The 17352-nt window shown below is 41.1% G+C and overlaps 1 protein-coding gene across 1 annotated transcript in view; it reads right to left on the bottom strand.

Moving 5' to 3' along the window:
* The window catches only part of ADGRD2 (adhesion G protein-coupled receptor D2), a 493199-nt gene that overhangs the window by 324418 nt on the left and 151429 nt on the right, over positions 1 to 17352 (bottom strand). Inside the window, exons 6-8 of the mRNA XM_085613752.1 lie at positions 13001 to 13099; positions 6367 to 6452; positions 4128 to 4406 (exon numbers count right to left, since the gene is read on the bottom strand). Coding sequence (XP_085469878.1) covers positions 4128 to 4406; positions 6367 to 6452; positions 13001 to 13099 — 464 coding nt within the window. The remainder of the gene's footprint in view (positions 1 to 4127; positions 4407 to 6366; positions 6453 to 13000; positions 13100 to 17352) is intronic.

Raw genomic sequence — 17352 nt, 5'->3', positions numbered from 1 at the left:
AACAGTTTGCGCTTTACAAATGCTGCTAACAAATGTGCCTGTGGGAAACATAATGACTCAGGATTATCCTACAAAAATCAAGATTGAAAGAGCACATTACAGCAAAAAAAGAACAATAGTGTGAAATATGGCAAGACTCTTTAAATGTAGTCATGTACGTGATGAACTTGAACAAAATGTGTATCACTCGTACGTTTAAAACCAAATCAGAGGGGAAGTAATGTTGATAAAAAAGTTGACAGAAGTAGTAGCTAATACATAAATATACTCATAACTGTTGAGTGGGGGTTTAATGTGAATCAGGAGTGGCGAACGTTTTTATAGACACTTGGTCGATTCGCCCCAGATCATTCTAATTCAATTTTTATGGCCATCTTCTTCACCTGGAAATTAGAGGCTGATGCTTAGAGTGGCAATATTTGTTTTAAAATGTACCTCTATTATATACACACAACATTACAATTTGATTAAGATTCTGACATAATGCCAAGCACTCGGATTGAAAACTCTGGATGATTACGGTTTGAATCTTTACTATGGAGTATGTACTAATCTTATTTTTTGATTACAGCGATTTAATAACATAGGAAACAGTTCTAACTTAGTCTTATTACACAGTTCTAAACCAAATGAAGCCCCAAATTCATTCTAAGAACCAAAAGAGAGTGCTGCCTCCATTTTTCCAATATATTTTCATACCCCAAGTACTACATCTTAACTGCGTAAGTAAACAACAGTGCTTACGCTACCGACCCAGTGTCCAGCTAGGGAAAGATGAGTCATTATTTTGGAAATCCTTTTGTATCTTCACTAAGTTACCACTTAGTTTGTGTCAGGAGGGATGCTCAGAGGAAGAACTTACTTTTGGCTATGCAATGACTGCAGGACCATTGTACTATAAACTCGCCCAAGCTGAATATATTTTGTGGGCACAAAGGCTGGCAGTGTGTATCGAAAGCATAACTTTCCTTGTGTTTCACAGTATCTTTGATAGGCAATCAAGCTACTATGTTGCTGCTTCCATGACCCTTACTTCACGCTTTGTATTGGAAGAGCAATCATCTCCCTTGAAAGCTTGCAGAAAAATATTCTTTACTCAGAGAACTAGTCTGGAAATTAAGTAGAGTGCAAAAAACTTTGAACTGTTTTGAAAGTAGAGAATTTAGTCAAAGATTTGGCGACTATTGCATTTTTAAAAACTTTTATCTTTTAACTTTGCGAAGTAAAAGTGGAATTCTAGTACGAAGCATCATGACTTTGGTATGTATATATAATGTACATGTATGATACTGGCAGCATTTAGGGCCTTATTAGGATGTTGGGTAGACCATCACTCACAGGCCATTGGCGGCTGTCCGCCTGACAGCCAGGAAAGCAGTCCGACCGCCGCCTTACGATGTGGTCGGTCAGACTAATCTGACAGGCTCTAGGAGCCCATTGGGGCATCGGTCGGATCATAATCCCTACAATTGGGGCGCTGCCTATGAAGGCATCGCTGTAGGGATTACGATGACAGCCTTTTCATGGCGGTCCCACTGCCATGAAAAGGTTGTCAGAAAGGCACGTTGGAGGCCCCTAACAGGGCCGCCGTACCCTATGGGCCTCTGCAATGTGGCCTGGGGGGTAGATGTGGTGTCCCCCCAAAACTTCCCGGCACCGTATGCCAGGCACCACATGGTGCCTGGAACACGATGCATAGATGTTTAAAAACATCCCATTATCTGTGACGCCTTGTGCTGCTGCCCTTTTCAGGGCTGCTATAGAACAAAAATTGGTACTTGGACTCTTTGGTCGCCATCAAGTCAAGAAATGTTTATCATTCAAAAACAATTTGCATGCAAAAAAATATATTTTTTAGCTTATAATTAATACATATATACAACTTTCAAATTATGCAACTTGAAAAAGAGAAAGAAAATACCAACTGTTTTTAAGGAGAATTGTCTATTTTATTCATAGAAACAATTGCGAAGGTAAAACATTACCAAGCATGTAATCCTCAAAAGATTGCTCCAAAGAGTAAAAAGGGGGTGCTTGTGTGTGCAATAAATTGTAAGTGAAAGAGGCACAGAATGAAGGTAGTTCAATGAAGGTTACAAAGATTTAACATATACAACTGGTTGTGACATTAGCACCAGCTGATTGTGGCCTGTACATGAAACATCATTTTTGTCATTTATTCAAGGCAATTCATGTGAAACGTGGCAGAGAAGTATCATCTGTTCAAGGGACGGGGTGGTAGTGTCTTTTCAGGGCTGCAGCAAAAGCCGCAATAGTAAAAGGGATGTTTCCGACCACCTACATGGCAGTTGCGTCATAATATGGCTGGTGGAGCCACCAACTAATTGTCGGGCGGTCTCCATCCTGCAATGAATGTGGTTGGATGCTCGTCTGACCGCCATTGTAATGTGGCGCTAAGGCTTCCATGTGTTGTTTGATTAGGAGATACAGAATGAATACTGCTTCATATCCAGTTGTGCCAAAGACAAATTGGAAGTAAAGCACCCCACTTTTATTGGGAGAAATAAAATATGATTGTGATCAGAATTCAAACAGAAGGGGGATGGGAGCACACTGCTACCTCCCAGCACAGTTCGCCCCTTTGCATCCTGGTACATGCAGTTCAATTTAAATGCTTACTTGAAATTTTGCAGAGTGTCTCACCAAAGTTGGTGCAGGTTAGTGCTGTTAATCTCTAGACACATGTGTTTCTGGATTTCATCCTTCTTCAGTAGAGATAAAACGGAATTCTTCTGGGGTTTCACAAAATTATGTTTTGCTTGAATGTTCACCAGCAGCTAACCTTAACAGTACATGGCAACCATCTTGAAGTGAGAAGTTTTTAAATATCACAAAACGTGGTGGGTGAAAGCTATATTGCACCTGCCCTTATTTCTACAAAACCACTGATGTATTGAGCTACTTTACACCGCCTACACATCGAGAATGAGATTACACTGCACGCCAAAGCTCCCAGTCAACACTTCTGTCCTGACAGGGGTTTCCAATGAATCCCACAGTACTCTTTCTTTGGCTCATGACTGCCTGCTGAATTAACTATGCCCCTAAGCATTTGACCACTGCAGCCCCTCAGTAACACCTCCCCTTCACACAGCTCCAAAGCTCTCATTCGAGCGGCACAATTAATGTAAATAAAACAAGGAACAGACGAGCAGCTGTCAATCAACTGGGCCCAAACTGCAATATTTCTTCACGGAGAGGTGCAATAGTTGCCTGGGACTCGCTTGAGAAGTTCATTACCACTCCCACATGACCTTTAGCATTTAAAGTCAGAAAAATGAGCAATGTAGATGAGCACTGATTTCTCCTGTATCACTTGCATGATTTGGAAGGGTTATGTTGAGTTCTGAATCACCCATTCAACATGAAATGAGTAAACCGTTCTGAATCACAGATGAGTCACAAAAACAGAAGTATGGTAAGTTGTACTGCAGAAGTACTCGTTCACTTACTTTTATGAGCCTCAGTGGTGTTGCTACACTTTTAACCGCCTCGCGGCGGCCACTTGTGTGAGCGGTGGGGGGTGCTGGTTCTTCCTGCGCTTGCAACCCTGCAGCGGCCGCAGGTAAGAGGTGGGGGGCCCACACCCAAAACTTGTGCTCCCCTCTGCCCCCCCTAGCTACGCCACTGATGAGCCTTTTTCACTCAGTACCCATATTTCCATTTCCCTATTAGTAAATATGCATAGAGGACACAGTCCTTTTTAGGTCTCGCCTGACCCAGCGCATGCGCTGGTCTGGCGAGACATTTTGTGAGGGCTCCAAAAAGTGCTACCAGGCCAGCCTAGAGCTACAGTGCATGTGCACGGGCGCACGGCCGCTAGGCATAGCCAATAGGTCTCGCTTTTGGGAACTTATAAGTATTTTGTTATGCAACTGTTGCATGGCTAAACACTTATAAGGTCCCAAAGGCAAGACCTATTGGCTATGCCAATACTTGTTATTTTTACTAATTGTGTATGCATTTTTCCATTGTGTTCCCATTGTGAAAGTTTTGGCGCCAATTCACAAAGGCATGTAAGAGTACGTGAAAGAGTACGATGGACTAACTATTTTACTTTCTCCAAATTACATTTTTGGAGACACTTGGCCAACAACACGTCTTACCGGATTTATTTCTGCCCAGGTGTCCGTGTTCTGCTCCTCCAGGACGGCACCTGCTACTGACACAAAGTGTCGGCTCATGTGCTCCAGCGATTCCGCACTCTCCTGGTCACTGATTTCAACATCCGCCACTTTTTTAAGATACTGAATTACAAAAAGCAGATTAGCGGGGCCGACGGTGCCATTCTCTTCGTTCATGGCCTTATTAATGATGTGTAAGGAGTCAGCGACAACTGAAATGTTCAAGTCTTGAATGTCATCGGCAAAAATATTTTCTGGAATCTATGAGAAAAAAATTAAAATGCTTTGTAAACGGATAACTAATTCAGATTTGTCAGATCAGTATTTCTGGTAATTCTATAAATGTAATGCAGATGTCATAAGATGTCAGTTCACATACCCCATCCCTACCTCAGGTTGGACTCGTGCTGGTGCCTCATCTTTTTATTGTGATTTACATTAACCCCTTCGCTGCTGCGGACATTCCGCTGCAGCGCTGGGGGGGGCAGGGGGGCAGCGCGGTGGGCCTGTGCTCATGACGGAGCCGCTCCGTCATGAGCCACAGTTGAGCTGTGCTCATGACGGAACGGTTCCGTCATGACTCCGCCCATTTGCGTTGTCGCCCCGCACAGGCGGGGAAACAGCGCCGCGCAGGCGGAGCGGCCGCCGACAGGATTGTCATGACGGAACCGTTCCGTCATGAGCACACGCCAACCGTGGCTCATGACGGAACGGTTCCGTCATGAGCAGGGAAGGGGTTAAACTGATGCTAATATATTTTGGCAAAAACGAATAACTGCTTTTTGGTGCTTTTCATTTCACACTACAGATTTTGCTTATATTCTTCATGTCTGCAATGATCATGAAAGAGCAATACACCAATGATATAAGCAGATTGTGGAAAGGGTTATTCTGTGCCCATGGATTACAAAGACTAAAAGTACCCTCTGCCAGACATTAACAGGATATTGCAAATCACCTTGGAGTTCCATGATCTTATAGAGAAACTCAAACATTTTTCTACATGGTCTTGTAACTACTCGGTGACTTGCAAAATGCTTATAGGGTATGGCAAGGGGTGTTTAATCCCATGCATATTGCTGTGGTGACTGGCCGCTGTGTTGCACTTCTCTAGCCAGGCTGTTTTGCTCCATGTGGGACTGTAAACTGCCCTTCTCTATGGGCCTGATTATGATCTTGGTGGATGGAATACTTCATCACAAACGTGACGGATATCTCGTCCGCTGTATTCCAAGTTCATTAGGATATAATGGAATTGTAATAGTCCGTCGGAATTTCGGGATGGAGTAACCCTGTCCGCCAAGATCACAATCATGCCCCATGTTTTGCAGACACCCCAGGGGTACTGTCTGTAGAGCGCTCAAAAAGTGGGTTTGACAGGAACTGTGTGCACAAAGTTTAAATGCGAAGGCTAAAAGGGCACTCAGCTATGGTGAGAGTTGTGTGCATGTGACGTGGGAGAGACACAGCAGAGCTTATTGCCCCTGAAGCCAAAATCTCGCTGCAATCCAAATCCTTGAACTCGAGATAGCGAAGTAAAAATTACACATACATGTTTTGAGCACCTAAAATAGTAATAGTATTTCAGCCTTATCCTTTGGTGTATGACAAGTGCCACTTGATTCTTTCCTGGAAATGTATGTATGTGGCATTAGGTTAATTAGAAAGATACACTCATCATCATTACAGCCAGTCTCTTAAAGGCTCCTGGATTTATTATGACTTGGCGTAAAGTGTGCGACTGCTGCATTCAATATATAAATTCAATGTATAACTAACTGGAAAGACTTTTGGAAATGAGTGCAAGGAGGACAAAGTCCTTCCCCTCACGGAACATGTGAGATTAGAGATCAATGGATACATCTTTTGGAAAATGTAGGTGGCTAAACATCGATTTTTAGGCATTGGCATTTTTTGCTGCAGATGGAGAAAATCCTTCACTCAACTCAAAATATTAGATCGGAGGGAAATCAGAACTGCATTTTCTCCATTGAGGATTGAAAGGAGGTCATATTGTATGTACTTAATATGAATATGAAATATGAACACGAAAATAGAGCCCTACAATTTGAAACAGTGGGCAAACTGGCTTTGAAGTTACATAGAACCATACATTTACAGATGACTTGCGTTTGAATATTACACATCAATTAAAATTTATATTCAAAGCTATTCAAATCTATTACAGTACATATCATATCCCCAAACAACAGAAACTTACCACCGTGGTGTTGGCCAAGGCATTCACTCTGTTGATGAAGGTGTGGTCAGGTTCTGATTGAGTTTTCTTCAGCTGTAAATAGACATCTGAAAGACATGGTGTGAAGATGTGAATCAGGTGGTTTGGGTTGTGCATTCAAGTAACTCTTTTCTAATAAAAAAATGATTTTAGTGGTTCAATCATTTGAAGGCACACTGAGCCACATGGTAACATTATGTAGATGAATAAAAATCTTTGGTAAAACTAATTTCATATAACTCATATTGCGCTGCAGGTGGACGTGTTTCGCATTTCCAACATAATTCAGTATTAAGGAACATAAGCAAGTCTTTTGCCTGAGCGTTTATCTAGAGTGGCTCCTTTATTGTTGTAAGGACATTGCGTGTTCATATTATGTAATTCCCCACTGCCCTGTTGCATATTTCTATTAGGGAAAAGAGTCAGTAAATGCATTTTCCAGTGCACACCTGGGATGTGGCTCACCCAGGTGGACTTCCACACACATGCACTTTCCTGTAGAGGCCCAGGATTTTGACAATCAACATGGAGTTCTACGTGTGTTTTTGGTGAAACAGGGGCCCTATGGGAGCAAACAAGGACAGTTCCACACCCCCTCTAGGGACTTCTGCCAATAGCAGACGTTGTGTTTTCTGCCGCAGAGACTGGAAGCAGGGAAGGGCATGATCAAATTAGATCTGATCCAAGGGATCGGATGCTTAAACCTTGAGAGGAAGGCCAGTATGCCAATGGAAGGGAGGGTGTATCACTAATCGCAGGTGTTTTTCATCAAAGGTTGGAGAGACCTGAATACCATGACAATACAAGTAAGAGAGCAAAATATGATGAACTGGAATGCATCTGAAAGAAACTATCAGTGACTGAGATTAACTCAAGAATTTCACCCATTACTTTTTGGTACTTTTAAATTGAGCATCAAGTACTTTTATGCAGGTGCACAACCAAGATCTTTGCAGCTAATCTGTATATTTCAAATGAACAGTTCCTCAATTTGCCTTAAATTGGAATGCCTCATTTCATATGTTTGGAATCAGCTCCAAGGTGAATTTGATTTAATTTTAACTTATAAGCCACTCCAAGCTACGTTTCTCTTTAATTATGAGTCAAATTCACAACAACTTAATTCTCCTCATGTGATCAGAGGCTCACGTGTTATGTTATGTTATGCAGATTGTTTGACCATCCATGGGATCTCTTGGTTCTATAGAAGATCAATCAGAAGGTTGCCAATACTGAAGATGACTGAATCCTAAATTAGTTCAAAAGATAAGAATTTAGGGGCTAGTTGATATGTTGGTGTAGTGGGAACTCCATCACAATGGTGATGGAATTCCCTTCTCACCAACATAGTGATCCACTTGCCCAATTTAGATGTGGTAGGACCTTAAATTTGGCTATGACGGTGACTGAGCCATCTCCGCTGTAGCCAAATTTTTCCGACGGCCCTTCGAAGTAAGGACTATCAGAGAATTGGCTATATGTCCATCTGCTTCATTAGGATGGGCAGATTTATGGGCATTTTTTTTGCTGTCCGTCAGGCAAACCCTGGCGGTGAGGGACAGTACAAAATACATTGAATTTTATTTTTGGAAATAAAAAAAGTGGTATTCAGACAGAATATCGAGTTGGAAATATCGACCTACACAAATATTGAGTTGGAAATATTGTGACAGAAATATCGAAAGCAAGAATATCGTGGTCAAGAATATTGAATTTAAGATAAGAAATATCGTTTTTTTAAAAATGGAAGTCATTAATATCGTTTGCAAAAATACAGTTGTTTAAAATATCGATTTTTTAATTAGTGTTGTGTTTTAGTTTATATTCTAAATGTATGTGATATATGTTTTTTTGTATAAGTACTGGTTATGGTTTTTAATATATGTGTTAAACTTTTAGCAGTTATCAATTTTATTTTAATAACATTTTGCATTTTGTAGTTCCGTAGCGGGTAGTGGGTTTATAGGGGAATAGGGTGTGAAGTAATTTGATTATAATAAATTAATGATTCTTTTTTTATTTATCTAATATTTATTTATTTGTGATTTTCTTATAGTGTTAATTGTGGGAAGTAATTTATTTGTAATTAATTATTAATTTGTTCTTAATTAATATTGATTGATTAATAATTATGGTAATTGTGTAATTTTGTTTAGGTGCGGGTTGTGGGGTTTGTAGGGGTAAAGGGTGGGAAGTAATTTATGTTTAATTAATTAGTAATTAGTTGCTAATTTACATCCATAAAAGCAGTTGTACAGAAGAAAAAAAACATGCATCCAATTCATTTCAATTTCTAGTAATAAATGACAGTGTATTCAATATAAACGTGAGCTCATCTTATTAAAAACTTGCATCTAATTCGTTTCACTTTGTAATAATAAATTACAGTTATGAGCAATGTAAGAATGAATCTTATAAAAAACATATGATTATCAATCTCTCATTATGCTTTACTTTAAAAATATTCTATAGGTTTTTTCCCCTTTTTTCTTGTAGGGGTACAGTTGCAAGTTATTTTTATATTCGCTTCCACATTACTCTTTCTCCCACGGATTACCTGTCTCCTTTGTAAATGTTCCGTTTATCATGACTTAAGTGATGGCAAGTGGTATATTTTTTCTAGCATAGAAAACAGCCCATAAAAAAGATGACATTACACAGCACATCTCTAATGTTGGCAGCAATTGTAAAAAACAAGTATGTAAGACGACATTGTGAAAAAGACACATTTTTTAACAAACGGAAGGACATACCTCTTCCCATATGCAGTATAAAATTTACAAAAGAGTACCATGTGCATTGTATTCTGGGGCAATCTGTCATCACAAGGGCAATTTGGGTGGTTTAAAGACCAATCATTCATAGAGGGGAAGGTAATTAGTCTGTTGAATATATCCAGTCTTAAACATGTGAGAACAAACCTATGACGGGCATCTAAAACAGTTCTCAGCTATGGCTGTATATTAAAAGTAGTTCAAATCAATTGTTTTTTAAAAACACTAGTTTTAAGGAGATCAGTAGCCAATTTAAGGGTTTCCAAATGCGCCATTGCTTCCTTTTTAGCATTTTTCCACTAATTATACCTAGTGATTCTGGTTTCTCAAAATATTCAGGGTGAGCCATGTCACAAAAGAAACGGTGGACATACGCCAACCATGCAATGCGTGAATAAAGTGCTGATTTAAGACAGTCATCAATTATTGCTTGATTATGATCTGTGTGGTCTGAGGTCCAGATTTTGTGCCACAACAGAATTGGTTCTAGTTTAATCATGTCTGCGACAAAAGGGGCGCCAAGTTTGGTGTGGGATACATATACTGAAGTACTTTTGGGCATTGCTAAAAGGTATCTAAAAAAATAATGTCCTATTAATTGCACTTCTTCGCATTTCTTGTATCCCCATATGCCCGCACCATATAATGCTATGCTAAGGCACTTTTCTTTATATATCTTCAACATCCTCTCAGGGGGGTTTGAGTCCAATCGTGTTGCAAAGCTTCTGAGAACACAACAGGCCTTACTAAATGATTTCTTTCTATTGTCGATGGCATTGTTCCATGAGTTGTCTTTGTTCAATAGGACCCCTAGATAGGAAAAGGAGTCAGTGAACCCAATCTTTGTTCCAGTTATTGTTATATCTCTACGTTTTGTGTTCCTCTTCCCACACTTCATGATGTACATTTTTGATTGGTTCACTTGGAGGCCCAGTACCTTCATATAATCGACAAAGCTAGTGATCAGCAACTGTATGGCCAATGGGGTGCGGGCCATGAGGACTGCATCGTCGGCGTAAAGGAGGGCCGGGACAGGACACGTACCTATTTGTGGGAGATCTTTTGTAACTGCCACTAACTCCTCCCCTGCGCTGCTAATGTATAGTGAAAACAGGAATGGGGTTAGAACGCATCTCTGTCTCACCCCTCTCTCCACGCTGAAAGTTTCTGTGCATTTTCCTCTGGCACCGTACCCAACCTTAGCTCTGCACCCCATATATAGATCTCTCAAGAAGCTGATCATCGGCATCTCTACCCCCATGTTTTTCAGTTTTGACCAGAGCTTGTCATGTATTACACAGTCAAAAGCCGATGAGAGATCTACAAATGCTAGGTAGAGCATCCCCTTTCTGATCTTCCCATATGTCCCAATTAAGATATTTAGGTTAAGACTCTGTTCTATCATCCCAATCCCAGTACGGAAGCTGTATTGGAGGACTGACAGTTTCTGATGTAATTCTGCCCAGTTTTGTAATCTCTCTAGGATTATACCTCCCGCTATCTTGGCGAGGCAGTCGATCAAAGAGATTGGCCTGTAGCAAGCGGGATTTAAACGGTCTCCTTTTTTGTAAATAGGGACAATGATTGCCTCTCCCCATGACGGCAAAAAACCTGCAGTGCATGTGGCCCTCAATACTATGGTCCCCAGAGAGCAATGTTATCTTTATACAAATCTACTGGGATGGCGTCAGGTCCTGGTGCTTTGCTGTTTTTACTTGCTTATATCGCTTTGGTAACTTTTTCCAAAGAAAACGGGGCAATACACGCGGTTTGACATGGGATTACTTCCTCATTTCTAGGGGATCCCTGGACCTGAATAGTCATCGTGGGGGGTGCAGTGTAAATGATGGAAAAATGTTTAGTCCATTCTTCTTCCAGTATTGCACTTGTCAATGGAATGATCAATTCTGTCAATCTATTGGCATTAAATAGTCGAAAAACACTTTTAAGACGGAAAATGAGGGAGCAGGATAAATAAATAGAGTGCAGGTGAAGAGGCAGGGCGTATTTCGCACTCAACCTTTGATTTGATAGACACTAATATGTTGGACACCCTTATGGACTATTACACTCCAACAGGTCTAGCATTTTGGCAATTCAATTTAATTAAAAACAGTTTGCAGCCAATTGCCTTTCGGGTCAATGAATTAAATATTTTATTTAACAAAGGCTTCATAGATACATTGTTGAGAGCATTTGCAAGCATTAAACATGTTATTAAAGGTTTAAGATCCATGGTAGAGGCTGGATGGAGCCTGTCACCAGAGCCCACCAACGAGTACCTGTGCTACGACATTGGTCAGTACTTAAGATGAGAGCTCCCTTTGTTCTGCCAGTCCTGTGCATTGCCCCTCTTTCTTTTGGCCAGGCCTCTTTAAGGTATTCAGACACCCTTGCTGTCATTTAAAAATCTGGTCTCCCAAAAGGAAAAGTAACATTATGATTTTGTCTGCCTCAGTGCTTAATTTGAGGCGGTGTTTTCCGGTCAACAGTTAATTATTAATTCAATGTACATTAGAAATGACTATATCCTGCCACCCAAGCCATTCTTATAGCTTTGGGGGCAAAATAGTCCGAACTGTCACACTTGTAGGAGTGTGATGGTTAGTATTTGAGCAGTTACTATTATTGACAGCATGGCAGGGGTAATATTTGGTGCAAGGTGCAGTGGCTTCCTGACGAGAGTCCTGGCATTTATGTGTTTTTTACAAATTAAGCACTGGTCAGCCTTCCTTGCTGACACTGAGAAAAAAACTCTTCATCCAGTGAGGCCCCTCACTTTTAACAACAGGGCCTTCACTGGCAGATTTGTGTAGGTTTTGCTGCCTGAAACGTTTTAATTCCAGTGAAGCGGCTCACTTTGATTAACATTATATCTCCCCTTAATGTTCGAGAAGAACAAGGTGCCTGAGAGCCGATCATTAAGGTGTTCGTTCATTTATCACTCTGCAGATAGGGCAGCGATGCAAACACAACCCACGCGGATCTGAAGTGAGGCAGGAAGTCAAGCTGCGCCAGAAAAGCAAAGCACAAAATGCGATGCAGCGCACGCAGCAAAATTCGTTTTATTTATTTAATTGTTTACTTACCTCCGTTCATACATATTCCGGTGTTTACTACTCCCCACCATGCCCCTCCCTGGCCCCGCCTCACCGCCCCACGGAACTCCCTCCACGGGTCGCTACTGCAAGAGCTGCAAGCCAATTTTAACCAGTTCCTTGAACCAAACTGTCCTGAGACAGGAGTGCTAAATTGGGCTTAGCGGAAGCACAACAGCACTGTTGAGAGCACCTATGAAAAACGGGCTTCTTACACTGGGTACTAAATGGTCAGCCTTACTTCATCACATGACCACATTTACTCTATATGATATGCCATGCTTCATGTCTTAGATGTATGGAGCATGGTAGTGCAAGAGTTTACACCTATAATCAGGGAGGTGAACTGTGGTTCTACTAATTAAGCAGCTATCTACATCATTATCATATGAACTCTCTTTAGTGACTGCACTTTCACAATTGCCCTTATTAAGCTTCATGCTTTCTCAAAATAGCTTCAAAATGCACCATTTGCAAGCTCTTTTTCAAACTTTTCTTCAGGGGGGGGCAATCCCACCGAACCCCCCATAAAATGGTCGGGCTCGATCGCCATAGTGCCCTTATCAGGAAATTTTACGCCGCACCACTTTCAAGTGTCACCAGCCGCCACTGGTTAAGTAGTTGTTTTATTACCCATTTGGTCACAATTTAGAACTTCAGGGATACATAGGACATGAGCGTCACTGCACATAACCAGTGGTAGTTAATTTTATGTTCAAAATGAGACAGAACAACCCTACTTACCCCTGGGATAGCGGCAAACAAAGGGCAAGGCCTGCATGCAGGAGATGAACCCTGGGCTCTTCTTCCCAGATTCAAGTATCTTGCATTCTTCTGATGGTCCTGCATGAAAAACAGAAAATGAAGAGGCTCACCTGTCAACCATAGATGTGTATTCTACTCTTGAAGAAACTCACAACTTTTAAACAAACAGAAACAGTGAAGTTCAGATGACAGTAATCAGAAAGGATAGGGCCATAAAAGGTATAAGCAAGAGATGCAATCTCAAGAGATACAACATACATGTAGGTAAAGCTTTGAATTGTAGCTATAAAGTGGCTGAGTTGTCTTCATGCGGGGATGAGTTAAGAGGTGGTCAGATAATGAGAACTGACGATGAAGTGGATGAAGAATAAAATTAAAATAAAAGTGATGTTGACTGAAATCCAATATATTCTTCTGTCTTTTGTGATGATAAACATCTAAACGATAAGGCTAAACAGCAGCTGGTCTGCCAGGAAATTGCTGGTTTATCCCCCAGGAATTTGTCTCATACAGAGATAAAAACAATTCAGACAGTAGGGGTCTTCTGGACAGTAGCACGGATTTTACAAGTAACATCCCTTTGCCATCAGAGGAAAACTAAGGGTGTGGGGTCAGTTTAAGATCTTCCTGTTTTTGGCCTCACTTGACAGCACAGTTGTTGAAAAGACAATTATGTGAGAACACCAGGAGCAGGACTTTGGCTCCGCCCACATATTGGAAGCCAGGAGTACATGTTCTGATTGGGCAGAAGTTGTGTGCTTTCACAAAAAAAAAGCATTTGAAATGCAATAGGTCTCGCAATGACAATGTTTTGAGCTAATGGCATTGAAAATGTTTTCTTTTCTTCCCCTTTGTGAAGCATTAATCAAGTAATAGCATTGACCCCGCATACAGACATACATAGAAACCGCACTACAAACCAGGCACACATGCATGAACATGCGGAAAAACACACGCACCCTGTGAGACAGACACACTAATACATAGAGGCACACAGGTGCACTGGTGCACTGAAGCACGTGATCACACACGCAGGCACACTGAGTCACAGGCGCACTGAAGCTTTGGGTCTGAATGGCCCTGTTCAAACCTGCCTGAAGCCTGGTTCTTCTCCAGACATGACAGTCTGCTTCTGGAAAATGCAAGTTATATAAGTATATAAAAAGAAAGCTGTAAGTATTTAAAAAAACAAAAATTACTATTCCAACTTCAACGCTTTCTCTAAGGCAAGTCGTTATAAAGACTTGCGTGGAAACGGAATGCGTTGTAAAGACACGTTCATTTGTCGGACCACGTTATTAGGGCAGGCGTTATTAATGCCTGCGTGGTTCCGACTTCCGCGGAAGGATAGAAGAGGAAAAAAGGTTTGTATTTATATAACGCTTGCTACCCCTGATGGGGTTTGAAGTGTTTTCTTTGGTGAGTAGAACGCTATTCTGGAACCCATAAGGATTAGTGTTGAATTAATTATGTGTCATGGAGCGGAGTGGAAATGTGTGGAGATAAATTTGATGTATTGTAACTATGTGGCATGTAGTGGTATGAAGTGGAGTTCAATTGTGTGGTATGGAATTATGTGATGTTGAAATGTATTGTGTATTGTGTGCATTTGTGTGTTGTGGGATTGCATGGCAGTTAATTGTGTGGTGATGTTGAATTATGTGGAGTTAAATGCTTGTTGTTTTCATAAGCCAACAGAGTGTGGGATGCAGTCTTAAGCAGCTGGATATATTGTCCAGTGATCTCGGTGGGCCTTAGATTGCTTTTGACTTGGAATGGGCTTGCGAAAAAACGTGATGAATTTATTAACTGTGAACACCCCGCTTGTGAGCCGAAAACAGACATGTGAAAAACATTCTGCCAAAGGTTAGCAGCTTAACCCAGGGTATTAGAGTGTTTCAGATGAGCAGCAGCCGCATTATAAAAGGACACATTTTTTGTAGGCACAAAAAACGCCGTACACACGCACACCAGGTACACAGACATATACAGATGTACAAGGTACACACATATACACAATGTACACCAACTGAATGCACACATATTACATATGTACCCACATAAGAAGCACATAATGTCCCCACACACAAATACACACTAACACAGTGCATCTAGGAGCAGCAGCCGCAGGGCACTGCAGTCTCCAGCAGGGGCTGTGTGTGGGGAGCTGGCTTTGAAGCCCTGCACGCGCCGTCGTGCTGCCTGTCAATTTTATATAGCGTGAACTTTACCTAACGATATTACAACGCTCCATATTAAAACCAGTTGTATCATATGAAAACCAGTTGTATTACAGAACAATATATTTTTGTAGGCACGTGGAGATGAAGTGAATTTCTTAACACCACAAAATGTTTAACTTTGCGGCAAGAATTAAAGCCCCAAATTAGTATAGCGCCTTCAAAGGATCAAAACACAAAGGCGCTCTGTGCCATATTATCATAACAAAAAGGCAGCACATGTTCTAGCCAAGAATAAAGCTGCACATGTTTCACAAAACAGACAGAGCCTTTGATTCATGATCCTTATCTTAACAGGGTTGTCTCCTTCCTGGAGCACCCATAAGACCCCTTGGAAGTAGTGTGAACACTTGCAATAAAATGTGCTATAGAATACCAAAAGGCTGACTTTCACAGAGCAATAAACTAGAACCTCCTTCTCCACCTTTTTGGTACAATTGCGTTTTTTAAACATTTGTGTAGCCATGAAACGAGCAGTAAACACACATAAGGTACACACCAATATACCGAGTACTCACACGCACAATCCGTACACATATGTAACCAGATAATATGCACAGTTTTTTGCCCCACACACGAAAATTCACAAATACACAATGCAACCAGCAGCAGCAACAGGGTGCTACAGTTTATAAGCAGGGCCTATGTGTAGGGAGCTGGCTTTGAAGCTCTGCACGTGCCACTGTGCTGCGTGTCAATTTTATATAGCTTGAACTTAACCTAAAGATATTAGAGCACTTCATATCAAAACCAGTTGTATAGCGCTTTATATAAAAACTAGTTGTATTACAAAAGGATTTTTTTTGCACGTGGAAAATATTGTGCTGAAGAACGGGGTTACAAACTTCAAAGCTCTACAAACGCCGCGTGTACATTTTATATAGCGTGAACTTAGGCTAAATATATTACAGCACTTCATATGAAAACCAATTGTATAGCGCTTTATATAAAAAATAGTTGTATTCCAAAAGGACGTGTTTCGACTATTACATTGATTTGCAAAGCAAATGAGATTGTGCCTGCCTGCAGGTGTTAAGTGAGGCACATGCAAATTTCAGTAGAGCTTGATTGGAGACACACACAAAAGCAAATCACCTGCTCAAAGGTAGTACCCTCATGCTTTCAGACTTCTATTGGTGGCTGCCTTTAAAACCACAATATGGAGTAAAATAGATAGGGCTCGAAAAGCTTGGTTCTTGTCTGTTTTAGCTCGCTAGCAGAAATGGGCAACCAGAGCCTGGCATTCAGACAGGCACACGCATTGCGCGGCTTATATATATCTCAATGCGCATCCAGCATACGAAAGTGTTAAACACAAGCCACGCACGGTTTACAATTACCGCAGCATGTTTACATGGACGCAAAGCTGCCGAAATAAGAGGCGAGATGAGAATGATAAAGTTGAAAAACCAGAGCTCCTCTGTGCCTCATTGTAGAGTGCGTGGGGGCGTTGCGCACTTGCAATTAATTTCAAATTTCATCAGGCGTGAAATCAATACCGATACGTCAGCAGGAATACAAACCCACCCCAGTCAAAGGGTCACTACGTGAGCGTGCCCACTACTGGTGGCGTCAAGCCGCACAGCTTCAGGGTTGCAGCTGTTTTGAGTGCCAGCCAGAGGTGGCGGCACTTAATTGCAGGTCTGGGAGATCAGGCTCTGCACTACGATCTGCAGATGGCGTGAAAGCAAGCTCAAACTCCAATTAGCGAGAATTACAACAGACACAGCCAGATACAGATAATATTCTGTTAGATGTTTTTCTCATTCATAACCAGAGGGTCTACTTACTATATGCATTATCTCTCGTTCATTATTTCAACAGTAGCAACAAGAAGAAAGACGCCGATAGAAAAACAATCACACTAACGTGTTAAATCACTGCTCTGAAACGGCAGATCAGTTAAATCACAAAAATTAAGACCCCAGTCTAATACACGGCTTTACCGAATAGATAATGCACACCACCATCACGAACACATTACTAATTGATGATCGAGTATTCATACTTTATTATCAAAATGTAAAACTATAATCAGTTGAACAGCAACAATTTTAGAGCATGTTACAGAACAGCGCAAGAAATTAATAA

This window comes from Triturus cristatus, chromosome 1_2 (genome assembly GCF_964204655.1).
Source record: "Triturus cristatus chromosome 1_2, aTriCri1.1, whole genome shotgun sequence".
NCBI lineage: Eukaryota > Metazoa > Chordata > Amphibia > Caudata > Salamandridae > Triturus > Triturus cristatus.
The sequence above is the reverse complement of the archived record's forward strand: the minus strand, read 5'-3'. Positions and strand labels throughout refer to the sequence as shown.